The sequence below is a fragment of the Folsomia candida genome, unplaced genomic scaffold, assembly GCF_002217175.1.
Source record: "Folsomia candida strain VU population unplaced genomic scaffold, ASM221717v1 Fcan01_Sc003, whole genome shotgun sequence".
In the NCBI taxonomy this organism is placed as follows: domain Eukaryota; kingdom Metazoa; phylum Arthropoda; class Collembola; order Entomobryomorpha; family Isotomidae; genus Folsomia; species Folsomia candida.
This window is the reverse complement of record NW_019091195.1, coordinates 3384435-3400762: the sequence shown is the minus strand read 5'-3', so window position 1 is coordinate 3400762 and position 16328 is coordinate 3384435. Positions and strand designations below refer to the sequence as shown.

General features: G+C 36.4%; 2 protein-coding genes across 4 annotated transcripts; both read right to left on the bottom strand.

Moving 5' to 3' along the window:
* Positions 1–2561: 2561 nt before the first annotated feature.
* Positions 2562–7365, bottom strand: LOC110846764 (NPC intracellular cholesterol transporter 1). Of its 2 annotated transcripts, XM_022093601.2 has the most exons (16): positions 6879–7354; positions 6486–6732; positions 5973–6394; positions 5621–5887; positions 5430–5550; positions 5165–5307; positions 4908–5076; positions 4700–4807; positions 4480–4632; positions 4302–4398; positions 4000–4215; positions 3796–3938; positions 3530–3715; positions 3209–3443; positions 2985–3145; positions 2562–2903 (listed from the first exon to the last, which is right to left on the bottom strand). In XM_022093601.2, exons 1-16 carry the CDS (start codon positions 6953–6955, stop codon positions 2646–2648), a joined length of 3003 nt encoding a protein of 1000 aa, XP_021949293.1. In that variant the 5' UTR covers positions 6956–7354; the 3' UTR covers positions 2562–2645. The 2 variants fall into 2 exon arrangements, with proteins under 2 accessions (XP_021949293.1, XP_035705979.1); XM_035850086.1 differs by lacking the exons at positions 2562–2903; positions 3209–3443 and having other exon boundaries at positions 3006–3145; positions 6879–7365.
* Positions 7366–9022: 1657 nt separating this feature from the next.
* On the bottom strand, positions 9023–16282 carry LOC110846131 (protein patched homolog 2). 2 transcript variants are annotated; one of them, XM_035849805.1, is made up of 23 exons: positions 15367–16282; positions 14570–14694; positions 14317–14438; positions 13988–14061; positions 13044–13400; positions 12677–12955; positions 12476–12596; positions 12262–12385; positions 12162–12187; positions 11960–12103; positions 11870–11884; positions 11543–11797; positions 11401–11483; positions 11107–11292; positions 10974–11017; positions 10743–10885; positions 10475–10645; positions 10317–10410; positions 10144–10248; positions 10002–10019; positions 9902–9919; positions 9670–9827; positions 9023–9609 (listed from the first exon to the last, which is right to left on the bottom strand). In XM_035849805.1, exons 1-23 carry the CDS (start codon positions 15522–15524, stop codon positions 9298–9300), a joined length of 3132 nt encoding a protein of 1043 aa, XP_035705698.1. In that variant the 5' UTR covers positions 15525–16282; the 3' UTR covers positions 9023–9297. The 2 variants fall into 2 exon arrangements, with proteins under 2 accessions (XP_035705698.1, XP_021948457.1); XM_022092765.2 differs by having other exon boundaries at positions 9023–9597; positions 15367–16278.
* Positions 16283–16328: the final 46 nt, after the last annotated feature.

The following is a 16328-nucleotide window of genomic DNA, read 5'->3' as shown; positions in this document are numbered from 1 at the left end:
GTCGTGCTGTATATTATTATCGCATATGTACATGTGATCGATATGCAAATCAGGGTAATGATATTGGCAATGTTGAGATGATAACAAAACATGTCGTATCATTAATAATCATTTCCGCAAAACACGGCATCCTGCTCAGAATAACACGGTGGTTTTCGGATGAATGTCTTACACAGATTGCCAGCAGAGGAACAATTGTTTCTCTCTTCCCATCCACGAGTGAACATCTATTTATAGGTTGGAACCGATGTTACAGCATTACATACACGTTCCAAAAAGACGCAAACTCTGTTCCTGTTAAAAACATCAAAATGTGAGAGGATTCGCACATTGGGAGAGTGCAGCTGCACTGACGCTGCTGGGTGCACGTGTCCTGAGCAAAGAAGTGAGTCATGAGAGAACTCGGTGCATGTGAACCCAGAGTCGCGAGTGCAATTTTTTACGAATCTACTAGAAATATTATGAGAGTAGGAGATTAGTGCATTAAAAGCTGGCCTATGAGGAAAATATGATGCGTCAGATATGGGATTTTAGCTAATTAATGTGATTCATTTCGTTAGTGCTACTGGACCTTGCACCCCTTTTATGAAACTATATATTGTTATTCCAACGGATGTGAGGTTGCGGATTGACGTAATTAATATTACATATATTTATTTAATCAGAACGTGAAATCATTCATGTCAAGAAGGCGTGAGATTTTGAGTATGAAAAAGATGGTATTGCATAGGTATATTAATGATGTCTACACCACAATTTACTATGAAGTAGTAATTTCTCCCTCTGACCTGTAAACCTATCTAAAACAAAAACCTATTGTTACAAAAAATCCAGGGTATTGTACATGTTCAAAAATTGTACTCCACCTTCCTTACTGTATGTATGTATTAATACATCGAGGGTTGGATGGAGAGTAGAAGAATTAACAATTAATGAATGCTATTGGAAAGTAAATAGGACCGGGGGGCAATAGGCTGAGGAAAGCAACTAACCTGAGCACTTGAAAAACTTTGTACCCAGGGTTCAAAGCAAAAAAGGATTTGTGAGGTATCACGTTACAGAAAATTTGAAACTCTGCCATAATTAAAAAAACACTAATAGAATTTTTTTCCTGTAAAATTTTTCCATACATATCCGACCTGTGTGACCTGTTATCAACGGGTGAAGCCGATTAATATGGGAATACCTTGTCTATTTGTCTGCACGATAAGTCGAGAACGGATTCGAATTTTCCGATGCGGTTTTCATCAAAGTGTTTCTAATTCGCCCGGACATTGCAATTTCGGACATTGCAATTTTAAAAAAGGGGGCGCCCCCTTTTTTAATTTTGCATTATCTCTCATCACCCCAACCACGGGGGTCGTCTCGTCACCCCCTTGAACAGAGTTCTGGTCATGTTCCCTGGTCATTTATAGCATTGTCTCACATTCCTCTAAAACCTTAAATGCACTTGGAACGGACTTCACCTACCGGGTTAGCATAGTTTTATCCAATGTAGAACGCCCCCCATGAACGACATGCCAAAAATAAGAATATTTCTAATTTCGACTACCACACCCCAGCACAGGGGGTGTGTTACATGATCACCACATTCGAAATTGCAATGTCCGGGCGAATTAGAAACACTTTGATGAAAACCGCATCGGAAAATTCGAATCCGTTCTCGACTTATCGTGCAGACAAATAGACAAGGTATTCCCATATTAATCGGCTTCACCCGTTGATAACAGGTCACACAGGTCGGATATGTATGGAAAAATTTTACAGGAAAAAAATTCTATTAGTGTTTTTTTTAATTATGGCAGAGTTTCAAATTTTCTGTAACGTGATCATTTTTTGCTTTGAACCCTTTCTGCTGAGCACAGAGTTGCTCAGACACTTATTAGTATATTATTATTATACTGATTGTTGTAAATGTATTAAGTAGTATGTCCAAGAAACGAGAGCAGTATCAAATTATCGAAGTGCATAACCCAACGACTATCGTTGTGCCTTAAAAATATGTTCATTACCATTTCATCAATACATAGAAGAAAGTGGTCTCTCTCCGTACACTATGGAGAGAGAGTTGGCTATGTACAAATGTCCTTTGCTTGTTGACTTGTCATTTATGTAGAAGACGATCAGAACGTTATGTGACAAATTGCATGTTCGTAACATGTTTGCAAATGGCTTATGTATACATAAATACGTAGAAGCTAAACATTTTGTATTTGCTTTTACCAACATATTTAGGACATTAAGTATATATTGAATGGTCGTGTAGGACGTTCTCTATTATACGTATGTATTTATATACAAGATAGCAATTTTGGGTTGACATTATAGTCAAATTGGTGGTACGTGATACATACATACATCCCAAATTTATGACAAGTGACGCACGTAAGTGCGAATCGGTTGTTATGAGTTTATTATATGCTTGCCTTTGTTCAAGCAAAAAGCACTGCCATGCATAAATCCAAGTGAATGCCATAAAAATTTGACATTCGCTAAACTAAGGATAAGTATCCCCAGTTATCAGTTAAGCATTGAGTATGCAAAAACGAACTAAGTATACGTTTAATTTTAGGTCAACAAAATTTTTTTTTACTTTTCCTTAATTGAGTTACATAATTAAACGAGCGACGAAAATATATTTACAATTAAGAGCGCGGATATCCATTTTTCAAACCGCTCTTTACATCAGTGCAGTACTGGTCTGAAGCCATTTCCTCTAGATGACCTCCTTCAGCTAAAGAATGCATTTCAAGCAACTTTGAACAGTTGCTTTCTCCTCCGGATATCCTTTCGTGCCTGGCTTTCTTTTCTAACAAAGATGGCTCAGATCCAAACAAGCTCAACAGAACGGGCAGAAATATTAATCCATGAAATAATCCAAAGACGACCACGAGACTGAAAATCTGTTTTTCCCAAATACGCAGCATTATGAAAATTGTCGTTGGTGTAGATATACTTATTGCATGTATTTCTACTCAACTCACCTTGAAAAATGAGAATGCAGCCACGGTTTGTGCATTAATCAAAAGAATTACGCCTAAAAATGTACTGAAGCCACCGTTGAACACGGCTGGACCAATTGTTCGCAAGGCGTCCTGTGCTCTTTCCGTTTTGGAACCTTTCCTGCTTTCCATAAAGGCTAGACCTGTGAAACAAGAGAGAAAGTTGGAAATTTTGAACTTGAAAAAAACTCGTCAAAATATCTTACAAATATGAGCTGCGTAATCTACAGAAAGGCCGACCGATAGTACTAGAATTGTGCACGCCACACTATCTATGCTGAGTCCCCAAAAATGCATAAAACCCGACACGTCAATTACTGTTATAATAACACAAATCCCACATTGGAGACACATTTTTAAATTGGCTAACAGTATCAGTATAGCCAACATAACGCAGCCCATGGACAGTGCCAAATTTTTGTACATTTCTGCCTTAATGATCTGAAAAGAGGTCGCCATTACTATTATTCGTTTTCAGCATAAGCATTATTAAATTGATCACGATTCAGGAATATTTGTTCAAATACCTCATCGACCTCCCACGCAATTGAGATTTGGGCCCAAAAGAATACTCGTCCTTCGTCCCCAGAGTTTTTGTTAAATGTTACATCTCGAGAAGTATTTCGAACCAAGCTCTTTATCGCATTCATTGCAGTCAAATGTTCTTGAGATCCGTCTATAAATCGTTTAAAGTGGAATGGCACGATGGCAGTCTGTAAATCATGGAGAATTTTGAGCAAGTTGGAATCATTCATTAAAGGACATTACACATATGCATGGCATTAAAGGTTACCTTAATATCAGGTAAACTTTCACCACAGGAGAAAGTATCGTTCAGCTTGAAAAAATATTTATACCGGGCTCCATACGGACTCCACAGAAATTTCCCCATGTATGTACTAAACTGTTGTTCATTTAGTTGTTGCTCAGACAAATCTGTCGTTTGTATGCAATAAGGTTTAGTTTAACGTTTAATCAGTTTAACTATTTCATATACCAATTTCGTAAACGTCCATAACAAAATCCTTGAGTGAAGTATAGAATTGCATAATTTCGTGAAGGTGGGGAGATTCTTGAAGATCTTCAAGTAGTTCTCCGAAAATAGGCAAACTTTCAGTCCAATTCATTTCATGTGCTACCAATAATCCTGGGTACCCGATTTTTGGATAGTTGGTGTTGAACATTCGAATGAATTGCACCATGTACGAGTCCTCTATTTTAAGAAATTGTGTAATTTTGTAATTGTTTTCAAAATACAGTTTAAAATAAATGGGAATGTTTAAAAATTAATTGGAATACCAGGTATAAACCAAAGAGCATCCGAGTGCTGCCTTAGGTGTACGTTTCCATATATTCCTGATGCTAGCAGAAATACCGTCGAAATTATCACTATCACCTACAAAAATCACAGTCGTGCATAAATATTATCACACTCATAACTGTATCTGAACTGTAAAACATTTGCCTTTGCCTTTACCTTTGAAGTCTTGGTTAGCAAATACTTTGACAAAATTTTGTCAAAAAACATTTGTATGAGTCCTTTGTCATAATTTTTTGTGGAACTCCTTGGAATTTTGTCCTCTTCATATTGGATACAAAATAGGAAAGCATTTCGTCTCTCTTCCAACCGCTTTTTTAAAAGAACCATATTATCATTCAATAATACCTAATACCGACAAAAGTCTAAATATAATCACCTTTTGATCGATTGCCAGACAAGCGACAAACAAAGTGCATTGAAAAATGAAGAGCACCGATATCCCGACAACTGCATACAAACAGAAACTTCGAAGGCTGGGAATTGTCTGCAAGGCATAACCCATAAAAATGTAGTAAAAATAGTGGCTATTTGTAAGCACATAATATATTATTAGATTTGCATGAGTATATTAAGTAAATGCTTACAGACAAACATCCAACGCCGAAGGCTGCGATGTCAGTAAGTGACGTCAATGTTATGCTGACTCCGGCATTCTTCAGCGTCAATGCAATCCGCTCAGGGATTGTGCCCATCTTCGTTTTTTTCAGTGAATCATGTTGATCCAAGTTGTTAAAACATTGCATTATCACAAACCTGATTCGCAAAAAACGCATGCATATTAGCATTTTAATCTCTATTACGTACATATTAAATCAACTACCCGAATTACATAAAAACTCACATGTCATCAATGCCGATACCTAATATTAAAAACGGCATGACCCGATTTAATGTCATGAAAGGGAACGAAAGAAATGCACAGAACCCGCAGCCAATTATTAGAGAAAATGCAATGGATCCCAACCCGGCCAATGTTAAGAATGGCTGTGTACAGTTAAAGGATAACGAATCATATTAGTTTCATGTTTTTTTCATCATCCTCAGACGATGGGTTAATGGGTTTAATTTATCATGCTGGAATGTGTATGCGCATAATATATACTTACGCGTTGTTCTATCATATTGGGTTTTCCAAGCATCATTGCTACGTACAAAAACATAATTCCGAATCCACAAACGAGAACTATTCCTTCTTGAATCAGCGTCTCATCCAAAATATCTCCCCAGCTGAAGGAAATTCCCATACTTAAATTTTTCATAAAAACTATCCAGAATTTCACAATATCTGAAATCTTACCATGCTGCGTTTAAAAAGTGCAACTTAATTCCACTGGGCATCTCCTTTGCGAATTTTTTCATAGATTTAATCCATTCTTTCTCCCACTCCAGCCCAGCCGCGTCTCCAACGAGTCCTTGCGTATCAGTTATCATCTCTTGAGTAATGTCAACTTTCACATCCCACGTCATCAACAGGGACTCCGCCTTGATAATTTCGCCCTTCTCATTCTTCTCAATTTTGCCACCCAACTCCATTTTGTACTTTGTCTTCCTCCCAAAAACTGGACTATATAGCAAAATTTTTTGGATTTCTTTAGTATTTTAGTATACTTTCATCGTGCGGGCGTACTATTTTTATTTGCCAAACAAACCTAATGATTTCATGGTTAAATACTCGAATGATTTCTTCTTGTGTCAAATTGTAAATTACGTCTTTGTCGTACGACCACAACTCTACAGGGTTGGATTCCAAGCACGCTTCTTCCAAAGTGTCAATAATCGAACAGTACAAACTTTCCGGAATACTGTGATACACTGTCCACTGCTTTGGTTTGACATCTTCTTCGGTCGATTCTTTAAAGAAGTCGTCATCAAAGGCACTATCCCAATCATTATGAGAACCACTGGAAGAAATAGTGGCAGAAGCGTCTGAATTATTGGCCTCTCTCCGTTTTCTGCGTAGAGATTCTTCTCCGAGATCAATTTTTGTCACTGGTACTCTGAAGCAAACGTCACTCCAAGTTTTCCCATCACGGGTTGACACAGCTTTAACTTTTTCATGTAAATCTATTAACTGCAAACAAGTATGTACGAGTTTAAGTGCATATCTCGAATTGTAGTTACATGTGTAGATTATGTACAGGTCATGGAAAAGTGTTACTTACTACTTTCATAACCTCTGGCGTGAGGACATTATCAGCAACGATGCCTGCATAGTTTTCTCGTAGTGGAATTGCAACCTTGGACCGAATCCATTCAGTATTGACTGCATACTCGGCAGTTGCAGGAAGGATAAGTTTGTCAGGGCGGCTCTCCTCTTTGATCAAAATAATTCCAGAGCCAAAGAGCACAGTTGCCAACACACAAATTGACACAAATTTCCCAGGGTGGGTGGCCACAGTAAATCCCCATCTATTAATATCATCATTATAATGTCATTGTCATGTACCTTACATATTTACATGATGTATGTATGTATACACATTAGTGCGTGCGTAATGCTGTGTGGTTTATTTTTACATATATGCACATGATTTACTCGCAATTGCATAGCTTACCTGTAGAAGAAATTCTCCAAACTGGTTTTACTCCGGACACTTAACTTCTCTAAAATATTACCAGAATTTTCCACCATTTTATTGCATCCCCTCCAATAAAATTCAGGTCACTTGCGTAACTTGCGTTTGGATTGTTTTTATGTGTCGTTCAGTTTGTTTTTTATGCTCCAGGCTGCAAAACACACACAGAAACACACACATGCAGGAGCAAATAATATGACTTTCTCCCAAAACGTACTCCTCGTTAGCGAGTTTTCGAGTTCAAGATGCGCAGAAATCCTACTCCACCGACGACATTGACCGAGCGAATGATTGGAAAATAGTAACTGTAAGAGTGCGAAACGCCAGTGTTGATGCAAACCTTTTTGTCGTGCCACTTGAGAGCTAGTCTAATGTGATCAAACATAAAGCAATGTGCTAATAAAATGCGAATTTATTTAAGGATAACCAGTTTGATTGCAAGCAAAAGCAGCTCTAAACACTCGCATGCTCTCTCGCCAGCTTCTCCAGATTTGAAGGCTGGCTTTGTTTAAATACATTTACGTTGTATGTACAGTTTTCGCATTCCACACATGAATCATCACGGCATGACACAGTCTGGGATGGGGCGTTTAATATATATGATTAAGTAAGTCTTTCATTACACGTATTATTCCCATTATCGAGTGATATGGATACAGATTTTCATCGCCATCGATGAATTGAATCAGTTCATGTTTCACAAACCCAGAACAAGTCGTTAAATTTCCCAGCGTAAATGATTTATCCATTCATCTTTTTTAGGATAATATGTTTTACGTTTATGCTTAAAAAATGAACAAGGTACACATTCGGTAATGATGATGCAGATTGCATAAAATGACCTTTAAACTTGGATGAATTGAATCGATGGTCAAGAAAATCCAGTTTTTTTTGTAAAGTACGCGACTTTATGGACGCATTGAATTAATTTTGCCTTGGAACCATTTCACAGTTGACGTGCAAAATTTGTATTGATTATAATAATTGCATGGTCCAAAATCCTCCAAAACCACGAAAAGGCAGACTTTGGTATGACTTGCATGCAACAGCCAGACCGAACCGACGAGGTCCATCTGCATGCACTTTCCTCCTTGATCATTTGCACAAAGTTTAGTTTTATAATATTCGCTAGTTAATTTAAAAAATGGTCAGGAATATATTTCATGCATTTATTTTCTTTGGCTCGGCATAAACGATTACATTATTCCCACACCGGCAAAATTGTATGTATTGTAAACGTGAGAATGACTCACATACAAAAAAACATTTCGGTTGTTCTTCCTGTAAAGACTGAATATCAATGGAACCATATGATTGAAAGTAATTAGTTGTATATAATATTGCAAATAATATGCTTTGGAAGGAAATTATTGTGTGATCTAATCACTAACACGTGTCATATGTCATATATGAATATCTACATGTGCATGAAAAAACTGTTTCGCATGATTTAATTAAATGCTTCTATCAGCATACTTGTAAAACCAGTCGAGCTTCTCATAATGCGTAGATGCAAATGATGTAGAGTAGAATTGAGACGAATAACTTGTCCAAAGGGAATGATTCAGCATTATATATATTTAGCAATATTTCCCACATATTTACCATGGACAAAGTATATTAGAGTTTCCTCTTAAAACTGTCTGGGACAAATAATTCCGATGTGAAATTTATTTTGCTTCGTCTCAAGCTGAAAAACTGTTTTAAAGAAATTATCTATGACATACATACACAATTATATAACATACAATAATTATGCAATTTATATTATAAAGAGTGATACAATTACAATAGTGTAATCTTATCTGTGAATGAAATGGGCTTGTACATAGTTAAAATTCAAAGTATCTCGACGTTCTGTGATGGTCATAGGCACAGATCTGATAGGCATGCCGGATAGTAGATAGCTTAGAACAAATTAATCAAGGTACCAGTAACTTTTCTCATACAGGACGTGAACCTTTGTGTAATATTAATTGTAGACTGTTTGATTCCAAGTCAACGTCCCTCTGACAGGTTCTTTGGCACTGAGGATGATGAGTGATGGAGGACATTGATGCATATGATGCACATGAAAATTACCATTTTCTTCAGGATTACCTTGAACCATGCTTCAGTATGACTTGAGATTCGAGATCTAAGTTTTTCTATAAAAAAACATTTTTTGCTAGATCATCGTATTTATTCGTAACAATCTATTCTATCACATTTATATTTGAGCTCAGTCAACAATCGAGATTCATTTTGATACATGCATTTGAGTACTAAATAAATATGTAAAACTAGTTCATCATTGTATCTATTACTTGATTTGAGAAATATTCTAACAAATTTTTTATCGGTACATGATAAATTTATTTAATACTTTTACGTAATCCAATGCATATCAATAAGTATGTCACTGTTGTGTGCGTTGAACTTGACTCTCAAATTCACGAGAACAAAGTAACAAGGGTGCTAAATTATTATTTGTACTAAACAGAGGATTGTTTGCATTACTGCTGTCTTTGACTTCAACTTGAACTTGAGAATTTTGAAGTGGTTTCATTTCAACTACTTTTTGAGGTTTAAAGGCGTCAAATAGTTCGTGATCTCTGGAATATGCAAATGGATACGGTTCCGGCCCAAAAATGCTCAAAAGTACGGGGAGAAAAATCAGGCCATGGAATAATCCACAAACAATGACGACACTGAATATCTGAATTTTAATCTAATACGTATTAAAATTCATTTCGCTATAAATCCATTGAGATGAATTAATAATACAAACCTTGAAAAAGGATTGGAACGCATGGGACTTTGATCCGGCGAGGAGGATAATTGCTAAAAATGTGCTGAACCCTCCGTTCAAAACGGCTGGACCAATATTCTTCAAAGCCTGCTTTGCACGACTTTCTCGACTTCCGGTACATGTCATGAATGCAAGAGCTGGAAAATAATAAAAATATTTCTTCACTATCAGGACTTCAAAATTTTATTAACGATGTGGGAATCATACTTACCAATATGAGTCGCATAGTCTAGAAAAGAGGATAATCAATTAAAAATTAGCACACGTTTAATTTAATATAAAAATGTATGGTTAATGAAAATTTTTCACACCTACGCACAACCCAATTGCTATCGGAATCCAATCGGAATCGGAAACAATTGAAATACAAAATTATTTAGCTTAAAAAAGCACTTATCTTGAAAACAATTTATTGAGTTTAATTTTGAAAAATTCTCTATTTTGTTGGCTTACCAAGAACAATGTCAATCGTCGATACTGTATCTATGCTCAAGCCCCAGAAATGCATAAATCCACCCACATTTATGAGTGTGAGTACGACGCAAATCCCACAAAATGCTATAAAAAATATATATATTATACATAGTCCTATACAAAGTACTTATTAATACTGATTTATTTCATACCGCAAATCCTAAAGTTTGCCAATAGGAGAAACGTAGTGACTAGAACGCACAGCAGAGACAAGGACACGTTCCGATACAGCTCGGCATTTATTATCTGCAATCAATAATTATTTTTATTTTTAAACTTGTTCACAAAGTCTTATTCAAGTCGCACATACATTGTCAGTCTCCCACGCCACTAAACCAGTGCCGGTAACGAAAAATTTGGGGCTCTCGTGATGGTTGAAAGTCATGTTTGCAGTCTTGAGCAAAGATTTTACTTTGCGGAGAGCAGGGATGTGTTCTTGTGGACCATTAAACTTTCTAAATCGAAATGGCATCACTACAGTCTAAAATAATTCAAGTGGATTGTATTACAATTCAGTTATTAATATTTACGTACATTCAATGAAATGCATATACTGAATTTTCTAAACTATGTGGTACCTTTAGTGGGGGTAAACTTTCTCCGCACGAAAAATTACCATCGGATTTGAAATAAGGGCGATGCTTTGATCCTGCAGGACTGTACAGGAACTTGCCCATGTACTTTTGAAACTTTGATGGCGTCAAAGGTCTGTTGGGAATGTCTATATGTCGGATAAAAAAGCAAGTAAAAGTAAGTCCTAACTATGTACAAGTTTTACACAATCGATTCTGTATTAACGAACTGCTTACTCGTATCGAAATTTGCATTGGAGTATTCCTTGAAATCGTCGTACCTATCACATATGTTCAATAAGGTATAGCATAATTACGAACTTATTAAACTAAACAATGATTATTAAATGAACCATCGATTGTAACCTACCAATTTTCCAGATTGTAGATGGCATCTGACGATTTCAGGTCATTTAAAACTCGGTCGAAGCTCTGAAAACTTTCACTCCAATTTACTTGATTAGCAACCAGAAAGGACGGGTAGCCTGTTCCTGGATAATAAGTTTCTCGCTTTTCAACATATTTGCTCATGTACGAGTCACTAGGTAGGAACCACCTGTACAGTTGCAGTGAAATAAATTGGATTATAGATTTTGATAACTAAATACGCATATGTATTTTAGAAGTTTTTAGCATTGTAAACTAATAAGTAAATTAAACTAACATTGGGTCAAATTCTTGACGGAGGAGGGTATTTCCATACATCGTTACTCCCAGCATGCTTAGCGTGATGAGAATTACAGTGATCTAAATAAATTATGACATTACTTTATGTTTCAAAGACAAAAACGGTTCAATTCTATCACCTTTGCCCATGGAGTGAACAAATATTTAGCCAAAATTCTGTTAAATAGTGTTTGCAAATAACTCTCTTGGCTCCAAGAATTTGGAATGAACTCGTCTTCTTTATATTTGATCCATAAAAAGAAAGCATTTCTTCTATCTTCAACTCGCTTTTGGTCCAAAGCGAAACATGCGACAAAGAACGTGGCTTGCAGCAGGAAAACTGCAATTATCCCAACCGCAGCATAAATACAGAATGACTGCAGACCAGGCATTATCTGTGGCACGATATATCATCAATTAGTTAAAATATTGAGCGTGTGAATGTTCTTGGCATATAGTTATTTTACCGTGGATGCTCCCACCTACAAATACAAAAATATACTTTCTCATTTTAAAATTAATGATCATGCATGATGATTAGCAAGACCATGACTTACGCCGAACGCTGCGACATCCGTCAAACTTGTGACCGTGATCGAAACCCCCGCATGTTTCATAGCCATGCCCATTCTTTCCGGGATCGACAGCTTGCTTTTGTTAGTCAAAGGAGATGAAAACAGATTGTTCCAACATTGCATAATCTATATACACATGAAATCATTCGTAAAGGTATCACGGAATACAGAGTAATTAACTAACCACAAACATGTCGTCAATTCCAATTCCTTTATAATTGCGGAAAAATACATAAATTAACATATTAATATGACAAAATATGAAACATTTGGTGAAGGAATACCAAGTAGCAGGAACGGAAGTATTTTGTTAACCGGGCCGTACACAATAAAACACAAGGAGCATAGTCCATAGGAAACGACACAAGCAAGTCCAACGCAACTCAGGCCAGCAATTGTTAGAAGCGGCTATCGAAAAAAAAATTATACCCATTTTAATAAAATAATTGTACTATGCATAATTTTAATTTAGCAAAACATGTATGTATGTACTCATACCCTTTGTTCTACTACATTAAATTTGCCCAGCATTATTCCTACGTAGAAGAACATTATAATAAAGCCCATGGCAAGTTGCATCCCATCATCTAAAATTGTGGCTTCACTGATTTCCATCCAGCTAGCGATAACAAAATGTAGTTTTAAAAATGTTTAAATAAGTACAATTTACTCCACTTTAAGAAATATAGGTTTAAATACCTTTGAGAGTTTACGAAATATGTGTTTATTCCTGGAGGCATGTCTTTGGAAATATTTTTCATGAGGTCGATCCATTTTAATTCCCACTCGAGACAGTCATCATCTGCGACTTCTCCGGTTTTATCAGTGACCACTCGACCCTCTTGTAAAAGAGTCTGATTGATGCCAATGGACCACCTGAGTAAGACCGATCCAGCAGATATGACTTCCCCCAAGTCGTTCCGAACTATGTTTCCTCCAAACTCGGCCGTGTAATTTACACTCCTCCCAAATATTGGGCTAAATTGATACGAATATTACAAATTAGTTAATGTCATGACAGGTTTTAAAGAAAAGTATCCCAATTTAATGTAATGCAATGCTTCACCTTATGAGCTCGTGGTTAACAACTCGGATGATTTCCTCTTGTGTCAGATTGTCAATGAGGGATTTGTCAAAGGACCACAACTCGGCAGGGCTGACCTCCCAGCATGCTGCGTCCAATTCGTTGACAATGGAACAGTAAAATTCGTCTGGAACGACGAAGAGCTGAGAAAAACCAGATTCACTAGTTTGAGGTTTAAGCGTGGAATTTTCGCTGAAAAATTCGTCATCGAAAGCGTCGTCAAAGTCGTTGGATAATATTTGTAATCCAGTGTGAGAATTTGTAGTGCTGTTGGAGTGGAGATATGCTTGACCAATTGATCGTCTTTTTCGCTTGGACAAAAATTTGGTGATGGGAAGTCTGGAATAAAGTTTCATTTAATTCTGGATTTTAAAGTTGTTATTGCTTTAAGCCCTTGTTGAGTGGTGTTTCGAAGTAATCTTGCGCCGCAATGATAATTATTTATCCTAACATATTCTATTCCATTAGGCAAATAAGCGTCTCAGAAATTTCCTAGCGACTGCATCACCAGATGAGTCACATCAGGTTCGGTGATGGTCGCAGTCGAAATGGGTAAAAAGCAATAACCATCTTGTCCTTAAGATCATATTGCTATACTATAAACTTTTAGTACAATTAAGAGCAGTAAGACCAGCAATTATTCTTAAAAAACTGCGTTATTTACAGGATTTGTAACATCCATGCGACCCTGATATGCCTTTTTGGAGGGCAAATAGCTCTACCTTGTAGTAATAAACTAAACATCTCTCGCTACACTTTGCACAATTGCGAGAAAATTAGCATTAAATCAAGTTCAGTTGCCACGCAAAAGTGACTTTGTAGGGGTCAGAGCCTCAATCAAGGGTACAGAAGCATCAATGGTAACTGACTCAACACCGCACTATGTATGTATTACTATTCATTAGTGTAAACCAACATGCACTCACTTGTAACACAACGACTCCCAATTTTTTCCTCCAGTGACTTCAATTTGTTTCACTCTTTCGTGAATGTTCAAAATCTGAAATTGATAAAGTTAAAGTTTTCGTGACAAAATAGGAGGCATGCAAGTGGAACAAAGTATAGCTTGTTTAGCTTATCGTTGTCTCATTGTATAAAAAAAACATTTTGTTCATCTTTACTATATTTTAGCTCTGTCATAAACCCAAACAATGCAACAATGTTACTTTATTAAGGGACAAAAATTTGTCTCGGAAAATTTTTAATGAGTTAAAAATGTCGTGATTAAAATATGGGTCAAGTGAGCACAACTCACCACACGCATCACTTCAGGCACCAGCACGTTATCGGCAGTGACAATGGCAAAACTTGTCCTGATGGGTGACGGAAATGTGGCTCTAATCCATTCCGTGTTTTGAGCAAACTCTGAGTTCCTCGCTGTAATTATAGTTTTAAAATAATACACATCAAAAATTGGATGGGTTGACAAGCTACTTGAAAAAATATATAGAATATCATATAGCAGCACTTCGTTTAAGAACCGGCTCGAAATCATATAACATTCTTACGTATCCATAATTTATCTGGGCGATTTTCCATCGTAAAATTGAAAATTCCCAAGCCACAAATAGATGTTATCAGCAGACAGCACGAGATTGCTTTGAGAGGATGCGTTGCCACGAAAAATCCCCACCTAAGTATTGCCAAAAATACATGAACTTATTTGTAAATATGTAATCATCTCCAAAATCAACGTAACATCAAAAATTAATTAGCCATCAATATTATTGTGCAGCGCAATCGAAATCAAACAGTCTGTCGATGGATAAATGCATCATTCATGTGGGTTGCATTTTGCATTGCACAACAACAAACAGATTGTTTTGCTTTGCACTTCTTGTTAGATGACACAATCGCCAATTCAATAAAACCTGTATATCAACCATCATGAATTTGTGAAATAACCCAAAAGTCATGTCAATACGTGATTACTTGCACTTTTATCTCGTTGTACTACTTCATTGTTGTTGTAACAAATAAAACAATTAAGCAAACCATTTTTAAAAATATTTTGTACAAAAATTCTTGCAAAAATTTTCACATGTATGAATTTTACATTTTTGGAAAACTGGCATCATGAAGCAACTGAATGTTTTACTGTTATTGTTGTATGCTGCCTGTGCCTGACTCGATTGCAAGATTTATTTCTAAACAACAAGATGCACAGTAAAGCATGACGAATTTGTTACAAACTATTTATGTATCTACATATATGGCAATGTTATTGCATGTTAATTGTAACTTGTAATGATGTATCAAGTCCTATGAATAGGTATACATGTGTTTATGTGCATATCGTTGTTACCTGTAAAAGAACTTCTCCATCGAACCGGTAATTGCCAGACTAATTTTTTGAAGACTTGTCATGGAGTTAGTCTGCGAGTTAGTTCCTGTGGGGTTTCGAGCCCGGCAAAAACTGCCAGGCCCATCCATGTCGATTTCAGAATCACTTTTCGTACTCATATCGATTGAAATAAAATTAAATTTCAGATGCGATTATTTAAGTTTCAATGTTTGAGATTATAGTATCACAATTATATGTATGTATGCTCAGTGGGCATAGTTTATCCCATTGTGTTATTCCAGTTTTTTTATCCCAATGTATCTATTGTAGAATTAGTTTTTAAGGAACTATTTATTATCACAACTCTGATCCTGAATAGAAGTTAAATAAACTTACTGCATGCACTGGTTATAAATTAATTAGGGTAACACTCGTTCCATGCAACTACTAAAATCTAAAATCTTGAGATTTCTCTGAATCGAGTTCAGTCAAGGGCTCTTCACTTTCCAGATTAACTGATACACTTTTTAGCCAACACATGAATTCAGGGTCAAACAATCCCTACATGCACGAGTCCAATCCGAAATCGGGTATTTTCTTTCTCCTCGGTGGATTCTACTACCTGGGTCCGTCAGACGTACTGAATAGATACACAGAATATGTATGGAATATGTATGGAATATGGCTCTTCTTGAAATCCCGCAATGGTAAAATATATTGATCCGGTAAGTCATAAATAAAAAAATTGCAGAGTAATTATGTGTGCACTATGTACTTATGTGGCCCATAGTAATGCATCCACTACCAACACCTGCCATTTCTGACTGGCTGCACTTTGCGAATTATATTCTTTTGACTGCGAATCTCTGTAACTCGATAAAACAACTAGTTTTGTAACATTGCAACGAAATATCCAGTAAATTGTACAATACGACGTACTTGTGCATATCTCACTGCCTCAATCCTCCATTTTCTGTACATCA